At 46.9% G+C, this 23,890-nt stretch overlaps 1 protein-coding gene and 1 long non-coding RNA gene across 5 annotated transcripts in view; one reads left to right on the forward strand and one right to left on the reverse strand.

The window, feature by feature from the left end:
* Positions 1-23,890, forward strand: part of LOC107272513 — a 122,913-nt gene that overhangs the window by 86,096 nt on the left and 12,927 nt on the right. For 2 of the 4 annotated variants that reach the window (XR_003061221.1, XM_025089753.1), the window contains exons 2-5: positions 5,124-5,395; positions 6,194-6,420; positions 6,534-6,835; positions 6,917-7,194. Coding sequence is in view for 3 of the 4 variants with exons in the window: in XM_025089753.1 (XP_024945521.1) it covers positions 5,124-5,395; positions 6,194-6,420; positions 6,534-6,835; positions 6,917-7,194 (1,079 nt within the window). In the remaining variant the exon portion in view is untranslated. The remainder of the gene's footprint in view (positions 1-5,123; positions 5,396-6,193; positions 6,421-6,533; positions 6,836-6,916; positions 7,195-23,890) is intronic. The other 2 variants (XM_025089754.1, XM_025089755.1) reach the window with 2 other exon arrangements.
* LOC112495055 lies at positions 9,599-13,207 on the reverse strand. The gene is made up of 3 exons (XR_003061222.1): positions 12,539-13,207; positions 11,627-12,484; positions 9,599-11,508 (listed from the first exon to the last, which is right to left on the reverse strand). It is a non-coding gene; the product is annotated as an uncharacterized LOC112495055 (long non-coding RNA).

The raw sequence follows: 23,890 nt of genomic DNA on the forward strand, positions 1-23,890 counted from the left end.
TTTTTTTTTTTTTTTTTTTTTTTTTTTTTTGTAAATTCTCATGCATTTTCGGTAACGATTTGGAGATTTTTTTTTTCAGGCTACTTTTTTATTTTTATCCTAAGGCCGAAGAGCGATTACGTGTTTACAACGTTTAGAATTAATTAGTTAGCATCCTTAATGGGGAATCGTATTAAATTATAAACTCGTATGTCTTACCGTGTAAAATTTTGCAAATTAAAAATCGCGATGGAATCGGTTATGGAATTTTGTAAAGTATTTATCACGATTTGCCCTTTCACCTTTTGGCTCGATCGTGTGTATCGTTATTCGAAGACTTATATTTATTTACATCCGAATGAACGGGTTTATCGCACATACACGTATGGGAGGTATTCTAATATTCATGTTACACAAAGATCGGACTCTTCTCGCGTTGCCTAAGTGGAACGGAAAGAAGTGTGAAGACGGTTTAACAGCACTGCATTATTTTCCTGTTACTTGCGGCAGCCACGGTATCCGGGTGTGAAATGTCGTAACGACGTGTTAAAACGAACTAACATCCATGCATATCATTAACAAATGTCTACGGGACTGTTTGGCTTTGATCGGTACCAGACTCATCGGTTCCCATTAACCATATGCAAACCAGTTCGCCGGCTCAATGATTTTGATCATTCGGCTACTCGTTAATGCAACCGGGCAATAATGCTACTAAATACGAGGCAATGGATTCTTCTTATACGAGTTTACAGCGCTTAACGTCCCGTTTCCATGGAAGTTACTTTCCCGTGGGATATACGGAGAAACCAAAGTCGCGGCATCCGAACTCATCTGCTTTGCATGAAAATCGTTCGTTTAGCAGCGCTAACGCATCGACTCGCTAACAGGTTCGAGAATTATGAATTTTCGATGATTCCCACGTTTTTCACTTTTTTTTTTCGATGTATCTTCGGTTTTTTTTTTCAAAAGTCACAGTACCCTGAAAGACATTATAAACGTGTTATCGTTATACATCTAATTTCGTATATGAAAAAAAAAAATTTATTTTTTACTCACTCTCGAAAACCTCGAAACTTTGATTTTATATTTTTTCGGACAAACCTGTCATTTTCGAATTTTGACTTGATCGCGTGGTTCACGAGTATCTCCACTCGTAGAAATTTATTACCCTCCGTCATTTTTTTTTTTTTTTTTTTTTTTTTTTTTTTTTTTTTTTTTTTTTTTTTTTTTTTTTTTTTTTTTTTTTTTTTTTTTTTTTTTTTTTTTTTTTTTTTTTTTTTTTTTTTTTCCCGTTATACCAACCTAACCGAAGCAAACTCGGGCAATTTTTTTTTTCGTTTTCTCAAAATTTTTCTCCTTCAAACACCGAGGAAGCAGAATCACTCGAGCGAGCAAATAGTCACAATATTGCCTGCCTACGAACCGGCAGTCCCATAGAAACGCGGTTACGATATTTGCCGTACGTGTCGCCGTCTACTTTGAGTATACATGTGCGCGACCTGGCTGTCGCTACCGCTCTCTTATGGGATCTGAAGTTCGATTCTGTGGTATCTTTTTTTTTTTCATGTATATCCACTAGATCTACCATCCACCAGTACCTTGTCGCATTGTTGGCGCTGAATGTGGTAAAAGTCAGAAAAGAAAAGAAAAAAAAGAAACTAAATAACCAATGACAAATTTACCTAACGACGTGACTATTAGGTTCCACGCGCAAGTTGGAAGACGCGCCGAAGGGTCACGCGTGGCGGAACGCCGCGCATCGTATAGCAGTCAGCGGTAATAAGTTCGTTAGAACGGGCAGGCTTGTAGTCAGCAATCATCACTCGATCATCGGTATGGTGCGGCGCAGCGTTGATTGGGAAGCGGGAAGCCATTAGGAGCGATTCCGGTTGGGTAGGTGTGTACTGAATATTCCCGTGGATCGTGAGTGCAGGAGTGCGTGAGTGCGTGAATGCCCAAGTAATCAGTATATGTATTAAACTCGTATTCCTATATTACATACAGAGAGTGGAATACAGTCTTACCTCTCATACGGACACCGGAACGACCATACGTGGTTTCTAAGAGTTCGCGGATCATTAAGCATTGGCCATATTTCTTGAGGAGATAATAATAAATTTTTTGAAAATTTTTTTTTTCACTTCACTTTCCTACTCGTATTTTCTCTAATTCCCAATACCTAGAACAAGGGTTACGGTCGCGTGTCTTGAGAACCGTCATTGTTGCAGTTAGTTGTCCCGAAGCGTTTATACGACTGGGACTCCGTTGACAGCCAAGAATAATTTTCTGACGAGACGACCGACTGTCAATTGTCAGTCAGAAGAGTGATGACTCCATGAAAGCTCGTGGCTAATCGATGAACTTTGGGAAAAGTGCTTATCGTTATTACGAACGCATCGATCGTCGAGTTGAATAAAATTTTTTTTTTTTTTTAATATCGCCGCGGTATCCCACGCACGCGTTGAAGGATAGGACGTCAGTCGGTTGAAACGAACGTCGACTTTGAATCAGATGGAATAACTTAGTTAGCGAGGGTACTTACGTGGGCCCCGAGTAAGGCCCCAAATGTTGGTTACCGATATATCGAATGGTGGAATCAAGATTTGAATAATTTTAATGAGCGCCTCGATGCCTGTCGTTCGTATTTGAAGAATTCGATAATAATTGTCACGTCAGAGAACGGGCCCCGATTGCTCCTGTCACGCGTATATCGCCTCTCTATCAGGCCCCACGTCAACACGACCTCGGGACGAGTGATTACGATGTCATATGGCGATCGAACGATATTCGTTCCATTTATCCTCGCGCTTTACACTGGGGCCCTATGGCCCCTTTCGCTGGCACGGGTCGGACTGGGGTACGCGGGGAATTTGAAGCACGGAAGCGTCAGGAAGCTATCTTCGATTCGCTCCGGGAGAAGCTGTTTTGTTTTCACCCGGCCAAGGAAGAAACCTCGCGGATTATCACAGGGGCCCATCTCGCCGATCGACACCTCACCGCATGAAAGGGCCTTAGGGCAAACGTGGCGAGAGCCACTTTCGGTATAAGGCCGCTGCGGCATTCCTACCGCGAGGTACTGCTGGAAAAAAGGCCCCCCGCCACCTCCCCCCTTGTTTGGATGATTATGGTACCGAGGAGCCAAAGATAGCGTTAAGGCCCCCTTATCTTTTGGGCCCTTCTCTCTCTCTCTCTCTCAATTCCTTTAATCCCAAGTCCCGCTCCACCTCGATATTCCCTTGGTTCGGCGACGGTGCTGCCAATGGCCGCGGCAGGACCCAGATACGATCGGGCCCTGCAAATTCAGCAGTACCGACGAGAGTTACTGCCACCATAAAATTCCAGGCGTTTAACGATGACAATAATTTATTGGATATTTCGGTAGCCGGCGGACAGTGACCCCCGCGGTACCACGGTGCCGCTTTGGGGGATCCGGATGATCGAGGAAGAAGATAATGGCATCGGGGACGGGTCCATTTATTGGGCATAAATCTAAGGTCTAACGCCGTCGCTGCCTTATTTAACGTAGCCTCTACGTATATCCTACCGTTTAATACGGAATGGCCGCTAATGCCCAATGTCCAAAGATTAATATATCGCGGACGGAAGCTTTACCGTAGTGATTTACTGCCTAATTACGAGGGAACCCACTACCCTCGGCCAATCGGTCGAGTAAAGTAAAGTCGATCGAAATCGGCTTTCGTTGGTGTATAACGTCTTTGTGATTAGTTGCGTAAAAAGAAAAATATTTTTTCACTCTCTGTATACAGGAATGCGGTACAGGTTAACGATTCAATCGATTTTTACGATCTTGGCTTTCGATTAACTTATTTTCGATTTCTTCAAAAGTTCCCAAGTATTTTTTTTATCGAGCTCGGCGAGCATCGTCATTTTTATGACAAAATACACTGTGCCAAAGTCGTCTTGTGCTTCGAAACTTGCAAATTATATTCAAACCTTATTCAAATCGGCATCCCGTACATTGTGAACGTGACTTAAATCGATTAACCATTATTCGATCTCTTTTAACGATTATCCTTGAATGTACGTTGCTTCGCGAATACAATTTTACTTCCGCAAACAAGACCGAACGTAGCTGTGAGATTGTGTAACTTTTTTTTTTTAGGTTGTCAGTGAAATAAGACTAGTAGCCACAGGGACTACTGGCAATAATACGAATGCCAGTGCCGTGTCAATGAGTACATAACCTGTCGCCATAAACCCTATACGAATGGACTGTCCGCAAGTAGCCATGGCATGATACTCGGGCGTCTTTACTGCCAATTAGAAATCCTTCCTTTTTACGTTAAGAAGTCTTCTTCTTGCGCGGTCTCCCGAGAGAACACGTAACGCGCATGCGCGTTACTTACGGTAGGCATATCGTTAGCCATCTGTCGGCGAGTCGTAAAAGTTATGAAAATGCGAAATCGCATTTAAATATGAAAATAGTTGCGGGTACATATGTAATTTTGACTCCGGGGTTAGCGTCGTGTTTTACGATGTATTAAAATCAACGTTTTTTTTTTCCTCAGCGGAAAGAATCTCGGAAAATATATAGCAAACGATCCCAAAACGATCAGGCGTTATAATGGGCAAATCTTCACGGGACTGGAGGCCAACGGCGCATTAACGTTGACCTGCTCGTAATTTTCCTGATCCTCCGGGTCGCGTTCACCTCATTTACGCGGAGCTACGTTGTCCGGGTTTCTGTACGGTGTGTATACCGCTTTACGTGGGTATGCTAGGGGGGTGTGCCTATGTCCTGTGTATACCTACGTAACCCGGTGGGCGTGCTTGCTCCAAGTGAGATTGTAATTTGTGCGGAACGAAGATCCGAAGGTCGAGCCGCGTCGGCAATTACATTGTAGGTACCGCTCATACCATGGAGGCTGGAACTACCAGAGTGACCTCTGACCCTGGGATATTCTTTATTCTATGGTGTAGCAGATAGCGGTGATGGTGGCGTCGGTAGCAGTAGCGCGGTAGCCGTGCAACAGAGAAGGACGGGCAGACGTGTGTAATGAACGACTGAGAGGAAGAAGAGGAAGAAGAACAATGGGGCTCCGAGATGAGAAAATATAATGGAAGAATTTTGCTGTATAATGGGCATCGTGTCGAACTTGGTATTTGGCTTTTTTTTTCAGGTGAGGTGTCGGGCGAAACCGTGTCAGCAGGGACGGGACCGCGTGGCGTCGGCGTCAGCGTCGGCGGCGGCGTCGCCGGTGCTGGGGATCGTGCCGATACTACGGATCTGGGCACTCGTACCGATAATAACGACGGTGACACCCTGGCCGCTAACACAGCTATCGACGCCAGGGGCGGCAGCCCCCAGGGCGCGCATTTATCAGGCGCCGCGACCCCACGACCTCCCAGAAGTCGCAGGAGACAGAATCAGAACGGGCTCGATATTACTCAGGTAACCGATATCCAATATGAGATTGGGGATTTTTTAAAAAAAATTTTTTTATTTTTCGACAATTCCAAAATTATGTTTTTTTTCGAGTATTTCAATTTTGACGAAATTTTTTTTTCCAATTTTCCTGATTTCTCTCGGGCCCCCAAGGTTCACGTTCGAGAGCCTATGCACGTTCTCTGATGGACGTTCGCTTGTATCCTACGTAGTGTTGTTCTGACGTCTCGACGCCAGGTTCTCTCTCGGAAGAGACGAGAGACGTCTACGGCTTTGGGTGCCATACGACTAGCGTTGACTCGAGTCAAGTCGAGTCTCAACTCGAGTCAACTTGAGGCGAGAAAGATATTTACTGTCGGTCGTACGCAGCGGTACTCCTGGGACTCTATTCTACGCCAATCGACTCTCGTCTTTCTTAGTGTCACGCTGTGCCCAGGAGAGGAGTCAACTCTCTTACGCTACGCGTTGCCTTCATTACCATATCTCAGATGCAATCTGTTACCGGGATTAATGTACCGAGATATTTCCAACGTTACGTTGAGATCTCTGTAAGTGAATCCATGGGAGGGCCCCGTAGCTAGGATATACCTTGACTAGCTTTTTTTTCTTTTTTTTTTTTTTTTTTTTTTTTAAATTTCTCTGTAAGTGAATCCATGGGAGGGCCCCGTAGCTAGGATATACCTTGACTAGCTTTTTTTTCTTTTTTTTTTTTTTTTTTTTTTTTTTTTTTTTCTTAAATTTATCTACGTTTCTCATTCTTTACCTATCGGGTTACTTAATACGAGGTCGTCGATCCTCTTTCAGGTGAAGACGGAACGACTTACACCGGACAATAATTCGACGTCGTCCAGGAGCGTGACGCCCTCGTCCTCAAGTCACCCTGGCACCCCACCTAACAGTACAGCCCTGGGTGGTGCTGAAGGTCCACCGCCACCCCATCATCTCAAACATATGGAACAGATGATGGGACGGAATTACAGTGACTTCATGAGGAGTCTGGCTGCCAAGTATAATAACGCCAATCCAAACGAGTGAGTGAAGTGAACAAATTTTTTTGACTACTTCCGCTTTCATTCACTCTATTGATTTTGTATATATGCATACCAATTACTTTCCATTTTTTTCTTTTTTCATATTAATTCAGCTACTTCAGCAGTCCGCGAAACGGATTCCCACCGGGTTTGGATCCGAGGTTTCCGGCATTCAAAACTGCCGCCACGCCGTTCGTGGGTCTTATGGCGCCACTTGGCGCACCCCAACCGCCAAGCGTCCCGACGACCTCGCCGTTGTCCAACAAAGACCCCAAGGAACAGAAGCAAGAGAGTCTCTTCGGGAATCCCGTCTTTCCTCCCATGCTGGACATGTCCTCGACGCAGGCTCTGCTGCACATGGTGCGAACAGCCAACGCGGCCCAAAATGCAGCCGAGTTGGAGACCTACCTTAAAGGTACGTCCATGCCATCCAGTCCGGCGTACCTCGCAAAAGAAAAACTGGTCCCAAGACTGATTTTCCCAATTGACACGTCAGGTGCCAACAAACGGGACACTGGCGTGACCAGTCCTCTGGATCTGTCCAGTCCAGGTGGATTCGCACCGCGTAAGAGACCAAGAACGGAGCTGAGGAGGCCCGGAAGCGTCTCTCCAAAACCAAAACCAGTACCCAGGCCAAGTACACCGCCGCCCATAAGGTGTCCGTCCCTATGCGGTCACATGCCATGCGGGGATGGACAGGCAGTTAATCGATGGACGATCGAGGAAGTAGTGAATTACGTATCGTCGATCGACATCTGTGCGGAGTACGCCCAGGTAGGATTTTTTAAATTTCACTTTTTATCCCCATTATTTATTTACTTTTCACGTGCCCGTACGTATGCCCACACAGTCAGGTTCTGTAATCGCTTAAATGACTGGCGAGTGGGCGGTCGAAAAATGTCGGACACGTCAAAGCGAATCGTCATTGGTCGATGATCGAGTGCCTTGAGAAACTTCATATGTTCTAATGACCCCTGAAGAAGCCGAGGTAGCGACTGACTTCCACTCATCCGGCTCCTTCACGACCCGGACTCGAACTCGGCGCACCACTGTCCTCACGTCCACACTTTCTCTCAACCCAGGAGGTGAAATTCCCTCGCGAACGTGATCGCGCCTTCCACACATATCCGTTCGCGTTATAATTTTTCTTCACGACTACCCAAAGCCCACGCCACTCGTTACTTCCTGAATCTAAGGAAAACGACATACGCCACAGGCCACGGTCTCGATCTCTTTATACCGGAGACAATGCACTTTACTTCACATATCTATATTTATACGTATGACCAAATACACCCCTTGCCTGTATCGTATACCTACACTCGTCTTCCCGTTGAACGTTCTCCAACCGCGCAAAGGATCCCAGTAACTGTTTACGCGTACACCGATAAATCGGCGTGTACTTAGAAGCGTCTCGCAGTCACGGCTATAAATTCGCGGATACGTACCGCGCCGATTAAGCTATGAATATTTATGAATTTCTTGCGGCCCGTCGAAACGGGAGAGATTCGAGAATTTCGTAAGAGGCCGAAGGCACGTATGGCCAGGGAGATGAGAGGTAGTAGGACGTGGATAAAAAAAAAAGAAAAAGAAAGAACAGCAATAAATAATCAGTAATCAGATGAAAAAAATCGGTATCCCGATCCGTAAATGATAAATACGACGTGTAACGTCGTATGAATTTTCTCGTAAAAACAAGGAGAGTGCGCATGCGCGCCTTTAACCGTTAAAGGGACTTCTTATGGATCCCGCGCAATTAGAGCACCGTACGACCCGGTGCTATTGCGCAAAAGTAAAAGCGATCCTTAATGGGCATCCATCGATCTACGGGTTCCGCGGATCCTCGGCGCTCTAAGGAGTTCGCGATAATCGCCGAGCGACAGGACTATCGCGAAAACCTTAACGATCCCTGCAGCGCTCGGGACTGATACGTTAATACGTATCCCAGCCGCGTCGCTCTTCGTCATTAGCGAACCTGGCGGCGAACGCGGCAATTAGAGCGCGGCCACGCTTATGGAACTCTTATGGGATCGCGTATGCAGATCCACAGCGGGTATAACGTTGCGCAAGAGCTACGCTCGCGTAATCGTAACGTCGTACGTGTCGCCGAACGGAGAAGGGTCCCTGATAACTATGTAGGTGTAACTTATGGTAACAAGGGACGTACTGCCAGGAGACAGGCAGTCGAGGTTGAAGCATACGTGGATACACGTGCATACACACACTAGATGCACTATGCTGGGACACGGGGGGGAGGAACAGTGCAACGTTATTTCGCTCGTTAGAAAGTCATGAATGTGGAGCTCGAGTTCTTACGTCTTCCGTGATATGTTATACACACACGTTTTACCCTCTTCCCATCCCACGCGGACTCAAAGCTGAAATATCGATTCGATCCGATTCGATCTCATGGAAATCAATAAATAGTATCGACAGTCGTTCGATATTAATAACGAGTTCGATTATTATCGATTTTTTTTTATACAGCCCGATACGATCGACGAATTAGGTTCGTGTTGGATTTTTTAAAAATTTTTCTTCGATTTTCAACTTCCAGCTGTTGGATGTGTTACCGATCGAGGAATCGAGGATTCGCCGACAAGTCTAGTCATACTTTCTAACGATTCGGTCCGGAGCATGATCTGACCCGGGACGACCTCTTGTTCGAGCTCAGTTAACGTGTAACACCTTCGCGCCTCTAGCGGCCGATCGATTAATCACTGATAAGCGATAGTGCCTGCAAGCCGCTCTCTATATACGTATGGTCTACGTACGATCGACAGCGATCGCAATCGGCTCGATCGCTCGTTTCGGATATGCAAATCGATCCTGAACGTATTAAAGCTCCCGGCTCTCTATGGGCTTCCGACAAAGCGTGGCCATGCGGTTTCGATTCGTTGCTTTCGTTAATGGCCGGCATCCGGACGCGTGGTCAGCCCTGGTCTCTGGGTCCTACACCATTGCACTAAGTATATGCTATTACCGTGGTATAACTAGCACCAGTGCTGACTCTGTTAATTATCTTGAAAGCCACGTGCGCGATTTCTCCTCTGATTCGATTCTGTTGGATTGCTTTGATCTTGGGATGATATTTGAGAGATATCAGTGTTCGTTATTTTTTTTTTTTTTTTTTTTTTATTATTAAACTAATTCCATTCGATGCCATAGGTATGCTCGATGTGTTATTTGATCATTAAGATTGTTTTGATATAAATTTTAAGGCGGGATACACACGTGACGTTTGATTCTTCGAGCCGTATAAAACGTTAACCTTATTTTTTAATACACCACCTTTCTCCTTCTCTCTCTTTCTCTCTCTTTGTACCTCCAGAGTCTCTCCAGTCTGAACTCTGCTCGATTTCACACTTCGTTCCGTACAAAAGGGCGCTTGTCACCCTCATCACATTCTCACTCAGGTCCCATTGTTCCGGGATAAAGGGCGAAGCTTTTGTTACCCGAGAAAATCTTGTACGCAGCCATACAAACTGGGACAGTCGATCTAGATTGTACTAAGTACGCACTACCATACTTGTTTTAACAATAAACAAAAGATTATAGATTACTCAGGAGTCTCGAGGCGTCTTCCCAGCGAGTCCTTCGGCTATAATCCAAAGTAAATTTAGCTAATCCACAGTATATCATACAATTACCCATAATCCTAAAGCTTGCCAATATATTAATTTTCTACATCCTACGCGTAACCTCCAGCACTGTTACCAGCTTGACGTATACCGGATCGTTAATGCGAGAAGCTCGAATCGAGGTTCCCGCCTTCGCAGGAGCAAAAGTAGGAGGATCCATCTCGTATCCTTTTGTACTAGGTGGTCGCACGAGCCGCGTGGCGAATCGTTCGGGGAAGCCACAGGAGTACGTCTTCCCTCGATGTCTTCCGGGTGGTCTAACCCACGTTAAAGAGTAGCAGCAGCGGCAGCAGCAGCCTCTAGTCCAGAATATACCATAGGCTATAACGTATAGAACGTAAACTCCACGTCCAGGTTAGAACAGAACCCTGCCAAGTTTATGGGTAGGTTATGTGGGCACGTTGCCAGGGTGGCCGATGATCCTGGTGCATCCGGAGTGGTTTTCAGTATAGCGCCAGATGAGGTTAGGTACATCCATCTATAGATAGTCGCCGCGTGGGCGTTCGTGAGTATCGAGAAGTTTATCGGTTAATTCGTATGCAACGAGCTCCCGCTCGTTAGTCTATGACTAATTATGTCTCGTTATAGATTAATGCTTAATTACCATCCAGCCGAGATTCCACGACCAGTTTTGTATCTATCAGTTTGATCTCCCAATACCGAGACTCTTTAGTAGATTACAGTTGGTATATACCCGGTAACAATGTATACATATATAGAAGCGTATGGCGCATCTTCAGAACGAATATGTGTGTGTGTATATATATATATATATATATATATATATATATATATATATATATATACGTATAACGGCTGAACGTTGGAAAAGCGTCAGAACTATTAGCTGAAAATGGCATTTGAATTCCTATCCTTTGATATGCACGTTGTTGACACGAGCAGATAAACGCATCCGCATTTTCTATGCTTTGATGGGAGAGACGTATTCCTATCCACGTATGCTATGTGGATACAGCATCCTGAGCACCGTCCCGACACGTATCTCGTTATCATTTAAGGATGATTACGAAACGCGCAGCGTGCGGCTGCTTTGAAGAGACGATGATTGCGCTCGCGCGAAGATGAGCATGGAATCACGAAATGCTTTAATCTTTCTCTTCTGCGTAGACACACGTGTAGTCGCGATACTCTCTATTCCTTTATAACGTATAGCGCTTAGACGTATATCCATCCATCCATCCATCTGTCTATATTTCCATGAATTTTTCATCCTCCCATTCTTGGTATCCCAGCGCAAAGGTTGTAATAGACATGTGGGTTAGGTACACCTCCTCCAGTTACCGTCTGATGAATGGATGCTCCTCACCTCCAGTTCATCCTCCCGCGATGATGATGATGATCCTCCCTACTCGTGGATGCTCACAATGACAGATCTGGGTTGCGGCGGTTACGCCGCTGTTGCCTCACGATCGCCAGGAACGCTGCTCTTAAATACATTGAGAAAAGACAGACCCAATCAGAAAACTCGTCATTAAGATCACCCACTGAATCTTCCGTGGCACGTAATTTTTATGAGGAAAAAAAAAAAAGTAAAAAATGCCTACCAGTCGAAAGGGTGCTGGCACTCGTCAGTCTGATCATGATTCACGTCTGGATTGGGTCATATATTGGTTTATGGACCGAGCGTCAGTCATCAGCCTCCGAGCAATCTCCACATTTCCATCATCGTCTCGTTAGAGCTGCCTATCGATCCCCCGGGAATTGATCTGGCGTAACGGTGGTAGTGAGGTACACTGGTAGATACTCAGGAGTCTCGTGACACGTTGAAAATGTGGTAAACGACGGTGCTACCTTAAAGGGCATTCATATGTGGGACCATCTCGTACAGGTACCTTATACCCAAGTCCGACAGCAGACCCGGTGTATCATGTACCTGTTCTAATGCCTGGTCCAGGTACCTTCTCCCAGTCGATACGTCCTGTGCCGATCCATTATTATCTTCGATCAAAATATGCGAGCGTTGCCGATCCGCCGGCAGCAGCCAGCGTCATAGACAGCTGGTATCTTTATCGTATCGATTCGGCTGACAAACTGGAGGATAGCGCAAGACGAATAGCCGATCTGCATGAGGTATGGAGTCGTGCGCATTGCGATTAGTCAGGAAGACTCTACGTCGTGCTCTAATGGGCATCGTTAGCCGTTTCGCTTTGGCGTATGTAGCTACATACGTACGTACGTATGGAGGAGGCTTTACGTACCCTACGCGTTGGTACTTTACCTGTATCTGCCTAGCAAACGATCCAGCTGCTGAGTTCGCATCCAGCCCAGCTACCTGATTACGTTCTCTATACGAGACGTCTGGCTGCATAGATCGTCGTTTATTGGGATTCCAGTGGAGGCTTAGTGACGATTCCAGGTACGATTAAAGTATCTTCGTTCAGTCTTTCTGCACCGCGTTCAAACTGTCGAAGAGTGTCCCGGGTACAAAGTGCTCCAGAGGATGATGTTCTACTCACTTTTCAGCCAGCGCGATTCCAGCCGTGCCCGGCTTTTTCTTACGGGGTCTCTCTCGTTATACGCGTGACAGAAGTGGGTCGAAACACGGGTGCGGTAGCCAGTCACGGAGAAGGTATACGATCTCATTCCGCGCACGAGGGTAATGATAATTAATCCACCAGAGAGCGCTCCTTATGTCGGACCCTGGTCGGCTGCCCAGGCTGTTCTAGCCCGGTGTGTATATACGTCGCACTGATAGGTTAGGTATAGAGGCTGAGGTCAGCTGTGTCGGTTGTGCCGTTGGCGATCGTTCTGCTGGCCTCTCCCTGTTTCCCATTAAACGATTAATAACGTCATCGGGTACGCGTTACCGTTTCAGGACTGTCCGGTTAACCCTGCGGAGTTTCGCGGAAACTATTTCAAATAGAGTAATAAGAATTTGTCTCGTTAACGTCTCGACGCACTGGCTATACGTCTATGGCGGCCGAGTCGTGTTTCGAGTCCGTGGGTACGTAGTACCGCTGAGCGACGCTTGTCGTTAGAGTTACGCGTCTCCCCGCCAGGGCGCAGCACCGCCGCGAAAACACATTGTCATAAGCGAAGCGAATGCACGAATAGACGTCTCTCCACCTCGAGTGTGCCGAAGATTTATTACCTTCGTGGCTCGGGCACGAGTTCGCCTCAGACTTTCCCAGGTACGTTGTGTTCCACGTTCCGTGTTGTGTTCTTACGTTTGCCATACGTCTGCTGTACCGCACTGTTTCCTACGTTCTTACCGTTGTTACTCGTTGCTAGCGATGCATCCCATCGACGCCCGCGTTCCTGCCGGTGGCTATATATATATACGTATATGCAAGTACGATCATAGCTCGGCTTCACAGACCCATACGAGTACAAGAACAAGGTAATGCTATTTCGAGCCATTAGTATAAACACAATGAGGTAATCGTGACGCGGGGATGGGATCGCGTGAACGCCGACATGATTTAGAAATGCGGCCATGTCGAAATCGGAACATGTGTCGGAGATGTGGCCCCGGTCGGAGTCGTGCACTCGTGATCCTTGCGCCGGCAGGAACACGTTATTTATGCAATCCCTTCTGCCTCGCACTATCCGTACGGTTCTGTCGAGGAGAAAGAAAGAGTGGAAAAAAAGAGGCAGGTGGATGAAAGGAAAAGAATCAGTAGGGACAAAAAAAGGTTATGTGTGTACATGCTACCCGTCGATACAGTCTTGACTCTTGCGAAAGACTACGCATGCGTGCCAGGCTATCGGTAACCTCTTCTTCGTGGTGCTTTTGTACCACCGGGTATACGGGCATTGTGCTCGGCCATGTTCACGATGTTCGAGAATCCCGGACTGTTCGGCGTTCCCTATGTGGATCCGTGCTTCGGGGATACGTGAAATCATCAGAGACGTTGGCCCTTCCGGGCACGAAACACGCGAGCCAACGAAATCACCACTGACTACCATTCGCCTCGTCGTTCCTACCCGAAGCGTCGCGTCCCGTTGGCAGCACCGGTCCTTATCTAAGGAGAGCAACAGACTGCGAACAATTTGCCGGTGCCGGGCTTCCAAAAATAAATCACGCAACGCCGATCATTAAGGCCCGGACTCATCCTCAGGGCGAGGCAGCCGCAAAAAAAGCATATCCCCGACTTACCTTCGAGAAATTATGCAGACCGCGTGCTGGATGATGGTAGGTTGGTAGTTACCCAGCCTACGGTTTGCGAATACTCGTGAATTCAAAACTACCTTAATGTAGAGCGTGTACCGGACACGTGGCGCTTTTATACCTTTCTCGATAACGACCGTCCGCAACTCAGTCGTTGCAGCGTGTAGTACAATTTTTTTTGAGACACCCTGTACATTCGAAAATTTATATTTTCAATCTCAGTACTTCTTGCGTATCTGTGGTGGTTTTTGTGTCTCGTTCGAAAAATTTTTTTTTTAAATTTACCATTTGTATGGACTGCATTTATTTTTGAATCGTCCTGTACGATAAGACTGAAGTCGGTCTGTCTGTCGGTCGGATGCTGCCGCCGGGGACAATTACGCAGATGTGTGGCTGGCTGGACGCGTGAGCGTGGCGTGCAGTCAGACCCCGGTTGGGGTACGTGCGTGTTGGGGCACACCTACATAATGTAAACCCATGCTCCCGTCGTGAATTAGCATTATCCTGTGCCGGTCGGCGTATGTGCACCTATGAAAAACGGACGTACGTCACGTGTGTGCGTGCTGGTTCACTCGGTGTGATTACAGAGCGCGAGCCTCCGGTTGCCCCCGGCGCGTGCGTCCCCATCAAGTACGTATCCTCCCAGTTCCACGTTCCAAGAATCTATACGTTGTACCGGTAGGAGGGCCCCATTTGGGCCCAGGACCCGCAGCAGTTTAGCACACTGCTCGTTAGAAATTATGTTTGCCAATAAGCCGAGGAACTTTGTTGAAAATTCTTGGAATCGATTGCTGTTCGGATCCCGGAGTTCAAAATCCTTTTTTTTTTCATTTATGTACGTTCTTACGAATTTTATTATTTTATCTCTCGAACCTTCCGGAAATTGGCTCCGCTCGGAGGGGGGGACTTAGAAATTATTCGAAACACTCGAATAACGGCTCGTTTCTACGGTTTAACCGACGAAACGATAATACCCGACCCAGTGAACTTTCGCCGGTATTAAATTGTGCTGGGAATTTACACGGGAGTGCTGCCCGGTAATTGCGGCTTGATGCAACAAAACGGAATTCCGGAATTGGGCGTGTGCGTTGTTATCCTACTTTTTTATATACTTCGGTACACGTCATTTAAGTACTTTATCCCTATACAGGGTATATCTTTGCTCTGGTCGCTATCTGAAAAATATTCATAACCTATAACCCTTTATACGTGGACGGCACTAAGAGCCGGTGTCATCGACAAGATTTACGCACGGATGCGCTCACAACCGTGAACCGTGCACCGTGGCAGACAAGCCGGCCATCATCATTACGCTGATCTACATCTACATTGTCATTAGAGAACCCGACCGCGGCACATAGTCCTCAAGAAACAGCCGATACGTAGTCGGCGACGCTCAGCCAAGAGATTCGTGCGATCACCTGCGTGAAGCAGAGCCGGTCGTGGTGAATAAAGGGGACAGCGGAAAGGGGAGAGACGGGTCGAATTTTATTAACGTAAAAATAAAAATGAAAATTTCGAAGATAAATTTTGAAAATATAAAAATGAGTACGATCGTTAAAAAGTTTGAGGTGGAGTCGAGGTGGATCGCTAGGAGGTGGTGGATGAAGAAGAGAAACGGGATAGATGGTATCTCCCCGCATTCTACCTTACCGACGCTCACTCGTCTTCCTGACCAATCCCGATCACTGTTATTACGTCGTCGATCCTCATCCGTCCACGCATCGCTTACTCGTCCACGATCTTTTTGCGTTCCGTTCCTGATTTTACGCGCTATCGCATTCCCCGTGGATCGTAACTCCGTGTCGATCGCATCGAATCGGCTCTGTGACTTTTTGCGCCTTTTGTCTTCTTTCCCTTAAATTACAAAGGACAGACCTGCGGATGCGAGAGGATACACCAGGATTAGACGCGACAGGTATGACACGAGCAAATCGGAGCCAACTGACCGAGTAGCCTCGATTTTTCGAACAGCCTCAAAATTGGTCTCGGGTACTTAATGATCAGTGATTAGGAATGAGATTGCAGTGCGATTGCGCGGAGTCCCATTTGTCCTTGGATACTTTTAAGCGGAAAGGCCCCGAACAAAGAGGCTACAGGGAGCAATTCACAAGCCCGGGCAACGACGCCAATCGCCGTGGATGGATCCGAAGGTCATAGGTCAGCGATACCAAACTTGGATATTCAGGTAGCGTTATTGACAGGCGCCCAATCGAAATTGAGCAATTACTCGGAGATAATTAGGCGGTTTATAACTCTATAAATTACTCGAGGCAGTGGCGGGTCGCGGCGACGGCGGCGTCGGCGTCGGCGTTCGCGTCGGCGGCGAGCCTTCTGAAGATCTCCAAAGACAATGGGTCTCTCGGTTATAGAAACAATGCCGGGTCTGCTTCGGTGCACGGTTCAGCGCTATAAACAATACCCAAGAGGGGCCCGGCTGATAGGGTCAGAGGGTCAGCCCCCGCGGGAGCTCATGACCCTCTTTACTTCTCTTCATCTACCTCCTGCTCCTTCTCTCTCGTCTCCTCTCCTGCGTATTCACTCACCTATACTCCTATCCTTACCCAAGCAATTCCTTCTTTTCTTCTCCTCGTACACGCTTCTCGCTCACCGCATCGACGTCCGTGTAAAGTTCGTATCTGCGTACGGGTTACGCTCTTCCATACCAGGACCCCGATGGAATTGCGTGGCCCGTGATTGGCTCCGGGCGGTATGACGGAAATGAGGAAAAAAGTGAAGCGAAACGTAACGCCAAGGAAACCCGCGAGATCCCTTCGAGAGATATCCGCGGGTGTACCGGCAGGCTTTAAATTCGAAAGGCGCCGAGAAATGCGAGACAAACGAGCGCGCGCCGTAGCCTCGAAACCGGCACCTTTTCCACCTTAATAAATTCTTACTTCGTTACCCTCGATATCTGGAACGCCGGCGCGGCGACTCTCTAGGCACACGGTGCGCGTACGCGCGGCTATACGAATTGCGCTGGGCGCACGGGATACGCGGCGTGGCTGCCGGGAGGCTTCGGCACGGGTCAGGCCGAGGTCGGGTAATGACGGACCGAACTCTGCAATCACAGGAGCGCGCCACGCCACGTGGCTTGCCGATCCGCGACTAACGCTCTGTGCCCTCGTGCTTTCCATGCCGAACACTACCATCTAGGATAGATCGGAGCAATTTTTTTTTTTTCATAAAAAATAAATTACTAAGCGTGGAGTTTTTTTTTTGGTTTATTTATCTCTTTTAGTGGAGACTATAGTTTGAAATTTCTTGACGTCTTTTTTTTTTCTTTTCGTCTCCTACGGGTACCCGTGGTCGGGTATGGGGTCAGGCCTCGTTCGCAATGCACGGTGTCATGGGATTAAATGACCGGTGGTCCCGCGAGGTGGGTCCCTCTCGCTCCCATGGAACTATGGGTTCGATAAGAAGCGTAGAATTTCTATAGCGTCGAGTCACTGCCTTGTAATTACATACCGCGAGCCAATAGGGGGTCTCCATCGACAATTAGGCCATTTTGGCTCCCTGTTTACCGTTCGATCGATCCCATTCGACGATAAACACACTCGCGTGCATTATTTCTTCCGATGCACTGAAAAAATAGTCTCTATCCGGAGGTGCGCCCGCGCGAGTTCACGTAACGATCTTAAAATCCACAGCGACGTAGGGCTGATAGTGCAATCGGTTAATCGAGTTAATATTAAATCGGTGTAAACCCTCCGGGTGACTCGGGGCCCAACCACAACGCAATTATCGCGAGGCCGCCCTATCATAATTATACGACTCGCGCGTATCTCCGACTACGATCGCCGGTACATTATTCACAAACGAGAATAACAGTCCTGGCCGCTACCGTAAATGCAACGAGCCGACGCCAGCGCGCCACGCGGGACAGTTTAACAACGAACAATTAATTACAGAATCGCCCGCTAGAGCGCGATGTATTTACGGCCGAACCAGGACAACTTTATCGCCCGGCCTTTTAACCGGGCATTTAATATTTCCTTGCGAATCGCAAAGAGCATTAAAAATCCCAGCCTCCAGCCATGCCCCCGTACGATATACAAAAAGACCCACCAACCTGCGCTTCTACGAGAACACCGGTCAAGATGGCGTCGCCAACTCCCATAATCCATCGCTTCTGTATTTACCTACGCTTCGCTCCCCTTATCGCGGTATGGCTCCTATGTCGCAATCGTTCATTCAAACTAACTCATATAATGGGTATAAGCTTTACGGCTGTCCGATGTCAACCAAATGATCGCGCGACAGTAACGCCATCCGCCGCTACCAGACGACGTATAACAGAACGCCATTTTACGCTAACCTGTCGCGCTGTCAGTAGTACAATGACGGTGATTATATGGTGAGTTAGGGTTCCCTACGGAGGCTGCCACACTCCAGCTGCCCTGAGAGCCTGAGACAGACATATATACACCACGGGCTATATCTGTCTCTCTCTTTGCGTGGCCATATATATATATATATACATACATACACTCTTGCTGGATTTCTCAGAGCCGTCGGCTTTACCGCGCTGCGATCCATATAGATAGTATCACGTGGGACCGATGTCCCTACAATGCCTCCCGAGAGAAGGTAACCGGAATCGATTACCACCGAAAGGTAGAAAGAATATACTACCAGAAGAAGACCAGCGGGCGTCTCGGTCTCTTACGACTATGACGTACGAGTCCATTTCGTGCGGTATCCTTGGATCAAGAGCGTTTCCTCCTTCTCTCTCACTTTTTCATTCAGTTTCTTCTTTTTCTCTCCTGTGTTTTCTATCGTTTTATCCTCGTCTTATTCATCGATCCTTTATAGCGCATTGACGGTCGATATGTATGCTCACTATCGAGAAGCATGTCCTCCTGACTCCTCGGAATTCGCGATTTAACATGGCGTCGAGGTATTCGACCGGAAGTGCAATTTTTTTAGGGAAAAATTTTGCGATTTGAAATTAATCGGATTGTAAGTCGCGGTGGATATCGAGGATTGAAATTTGTCGATTTTCGATCCGACTGGTAATAATCGAATTCTATGAGGACACGCCCGGTGTGCGAGGACGCGGAACGGCCTAGAGGTTCAGCGTAGGTTCAGCCTCTCTTATTTCTCTTGGTGCTCTTGGCTTCTTCGTCTAGCTTCTATATAGGCGATCTTCTTAACCCTTCTTCTATCTTCTGTTTCTCACCACCCACAGCGATTCTTCGATCCGATTCGATCCGGACGACGCTCTACGATAAACCTGGACAGATCTTTATCATTTTCCTATCGATACGGACAATTCCTCTATGACTTTTCTTTTTCTCTTATTCTCGTACGAACTTTCGTACTTGTGGACACCGCCTTTACCTTCGTCCTCACCCCTGGAACCTGGATTAGGTACAGTTAGTCATTCGCATAGAGCACGAGGCAGCCTCTATTATTTATTTCAATTGCCGATCTTCAGGCTGAACCGAATCCAACCTTCACCCAACTCGGTTCTGAACTGATCATATATTGTGAAAATTCGCACTTGAAGTTCGTAATAAAAAAATTTTTAATTTCCTTTTATTTTTTTTAATTTTCATATTTGATAACGGGTGTCTGATAACGATCTGGAATTTAAAGTGTCCCACCGATCTTATCCCTTCTGACTAATAATAATAATAATGAAAAGGGCGATCTCGTGGTAGCTCGAGAACAGGGTCCAGTGGGCCTCGAGGCAATAAACAATATCTCGCGATGAGAAGAGAGAAAAGGAGAAAGAAAAATTTAAAAGGGGGGTGGGGCTGCGGGGGGCGAATAAAAAAGAAAGGGTAGCAGTTCTGCACTGATTGGCCCTTGCTGACTCGTCCACTTTGTCCATTGGTGAGCGGGTCCCTGAAGTCATATACTTGAATATACGTATATACACGTGCGTTCACGGATTCGTGAACCAGTGGTGGTGGTAGCGATAGGGAAAAAGGGGGGCAGGGACTGAAACGAATATCCTGAGCCAAAGGGGGGCCCCACTGTCTGTAGGACCCCCGATGCAGACATTCCTGCACGTCATCGTGTCCGCCCAGTGGCTCACCGAATCGCGCTGGAACCCTTATATAATTAACCATTAAATTATAAGTTTGGCTATCGGAACCATCGGGTGAACCGGCGCGCGGACTAGAAGTAATTACACTTTATATCGGGAGGGGAAGAAAAAAGAAGAAGAAGGGAAAAACAACACGAGCTACCTTACTTCACTTCGACTTTATTGGCCGACTTCGATCGGTAACGATTTACTTTGCCTCGAATTTCGTATCAATCGTAATTTTGTTTTTATACGAAAAATCTTGAGTAATAATTTTTTTTATTACCACACCTCCTTTTACTACCATACCATCGTTCGCTCCGGTATCTATTTGACGGTCACCCGTTAGACACCTCGTGGCTCTCGATCGATCCGTTAAATATTCCTCGGCATTAATCGGTATCGATCGTCTTATACCGAGTATCGACCGCGGAATAAGTATCACGCGGCAAATGGCGTATCGCGTCGAACCCGGCAATGCTATTTCTCGACTCGAGGTGGCCTAACGTACCTAACCTATAAGACAGAAGGAACAGGGAGCGCTCTGAGCGAAGCGACGACTTTAATCGGACACATAAGTCGTGCATTCGTTTTCAACGATTCACGATTTACCACGAGACGGCATGGCACGCCATTTCTCCCTTCTCGCAGCGAAATCTCGCGACTTGTTTATTATCGCCTTGCCGATGGGAAGCTGCGATATGGCCTCTGCCACCGAGACTCTCGGTCCGCTTCTTATACCACCGGGATCCCACTGCTCTGACTCTGACTTTTGCCGTGCATAAATCTCATATCAAGGATTTAAACCTGCGCTCGTGTAGGATCCGCGTAATCCTGCGCACTGGGGTCAGGTGGGGGTATCTTCTCTGGCGGAGGCAGGTGGACCCGTCACAGACAGCAGGCGCCCGCTGAGAGAATGAGAATCCGAACGAGACGAGGCCCAGGAACGTACCGAGAGAATCTGTCTCGCGGTTGAACAGAAGGAACGTTTCTGGATCTTCATAAAATTTGTTAAAAGTTAATTTTTTTTTTTTTAAGTGAATGGGTCGCTATAAAAAAATTATATATTAAAAATTTCTATATATATTATGAAATTCAAATCGTTCGGTAACGAAAAATCGGCTGTCGCTGGATGCCGCGGAATTAACGATCGTTAACCCGCATTGTGTACTGGCAATAAAATGATAATACCACCGGGAGATACGTCCTTAAGCAGTCTGGTCCTGTACAAGCCGTAACGAAGATCATGCCATGGAATCATCGAATTAACGTTCCAGTATGTTAAATAATGCGACGATACCATCGCTAAGAGTTCTCATTCCAATCAGCAATCCCGCCGTGGTCGAACTAATGTGAATTTATTCTTAAAAATAGGTAAACAAATAATTCCGATAAGCAATCAATCAGTACTACAGTGCCGCCAACTCGTACAATCGAGGAAAGTCATGGTTAGCCTGGTATCGAATGGGACGGACACTGCCATGTGTTCCTTCGAAGCGTCAAGCTCATCGTGGTCATTGGTATCATTGAATGATGCATTGGACCAGTGACGTTCCAAGAGATTAGTATACCTACCGGAATCGCATAATTCTATCTGTATCTTGATGTAAGCAAGGTGAAGTTTAACGGAGCACCCTGTGTCAACCTCCTTAAGACGACCACACACGTCGCGATCTCGATACAGCAGTACCAACCGAGTATCTCGTCCGTAGGTTGAGGTCCAGGGTCCAGCAAGTAGGTACCTACTGCCCATCAGGATATCACGGCAGGTCTTTGTCGTTGGATGATCTTCGTTAAGGCCAGTAACGTATATAGATACGCTGGTCTTGTTATTCCGATAATCCCTAATTCAATGTACATTGCTAAGATTAGATACAGCTAAGTATAGATACGTGCAGTATATTGCGCTACCACGTGTCTTTCTAAATTCTCATTGACTTTCTCCACTGCTACCACGTCCTATAGTACGGACGTTTAGTTAGTAACGGATATTAAAAATTTGATGAAGTTTCGAAAAGTGAAAAAAAAATTATCATTTTTCTTCTCTATGCATACAGGTGAAGGATGAATCCAATCTTATCGTACAGTGACCCCCGTGCAGTGAAATCATTCCGGGTCGGTAATTTAGACAGATTAGATAGGTGTCCAGGTCTGCCGGTTGCGCAAGGTATTTGGGACTTACTTGAGAAGGTCCGACAAAAAGCCAATCAAGCTGTGGAATAGCATCGATTAAAATCTAATCGAAGTCAGCGCGGTGGCTTAGCGTGGGCCCTTCCTGCCCCCCGTCTGTATCTACGTGATACGTGGAAAGGGCCCACGTGTCTGTAACACCGGAACAGTGGTGTTCCGCGAAGGGTAACAAGTATCCATCTCTAAAGGCGTGACGCCGTGGTAGGATCTAAAGGGACGTCGTACTTTTGGGCCTCTTCTTTCAGATGAGCTCTATTGATCACTGCCCACAGAGATATTCCCGGAAGCCTGATAATGAGTGATACGCCCGAAACATTCATCGGGCCCCCTTTTACCTCCATTACCGTTCGAGTCCTTTCTCGGAGAGTGGGCCTCACAGTGGCTCTCAGTCGTTTAAAAGGATCGTCAAGCGTCTTGGGACTCATCGTTAACGCCTCACACATAGAGACTATAGGTGGAAACGAAGGGCCTGTCACTAAAATTGGGACTCCTCCCACGTGACGAAAATTATCTAACGATAATTACACCTCGGCCCGACCGTCTGACGATTAATAAATATTTAACACCGTGGGAGAACCTGTCCATAGCGATCATCGTGATCATCATGGATAATTAGTGATCCAACCAGGTAGAACGTTGATTTCGTATTTATAGTCCTTCTAAAAAATAATTATCAAGTAATTAATTAATTTCGTTAAAACATTGTAATTCACCGATCTCAGCCGATTCCGTATACGAAACCCCGCACGAATTTGTCCGATCGTAGAAATTGCCAAAGGCACTTTCGACCTATTGCATCAGTGGACGGCGATGGGGCCTTACGATATTTCAAATCGAATTTACAGTCGGTCCATGCGGTTCTCGTGTAAGCAGATACTCGGGGTTAAGTCGGGGTCCCTTGCGTATAAATTTCGTCCGCTTCGAGGTATATTCGACTATTACAAGGTAGCACGGGTCGTTGCTGGCACGAGATCAGATCTCGTGGTAACGGGCAGTGTCAACAAATCGTAGGTCTGGCTCGTAGAGAAGGACGACAGGGTCGGACTACGAGGAGATGGTACCGGGTCCCGTAGGTAGATGGGAAGTACCAGAACGTATATACGTATACACTGCTGATATCAGTTGCCAGTAAAGAAGGTCGAGATACCTCGGTGTATATAGAGAAGGATAAACCAACCGGTCAACCGCGGCGCGCGATCCTATCAATAATTATAATTATCATCGTGTCCATGGCTCTAATTTAACGAGGGTCCCACTACACACGTCACGCTGTCTCAGGATCCCTATCTACGATCATCGTCGTAGTCGATCGACCTCCTCGGAGGGACTTGAAGTCGTTGCCGATGACGTGGACCTCATTCCCTATTATTGTATCATCCTGAGAGAAAACGAGATAGAGAGAGAGAGAGAGAGAGAGAGAGAGAGAGAGAGAGAGAGAGAGAGAGAGAGAGAGAGTGGAAGCAGTAGGGA

This window comes from Cephus cinctus, unplaced genomic scaffold, assembly GCF_000341935.2.
Source record: "Cephus cinctus unplaced genomic scaffold, Ccin1 Ccin1_scaffold1184, whole genome shotgun sequence".
NCBI lineage: Eukaryota > Metazoa > Arthropoda > Insecta > Hymenoptera > Cephidae > Cephus > Cephus cinctus.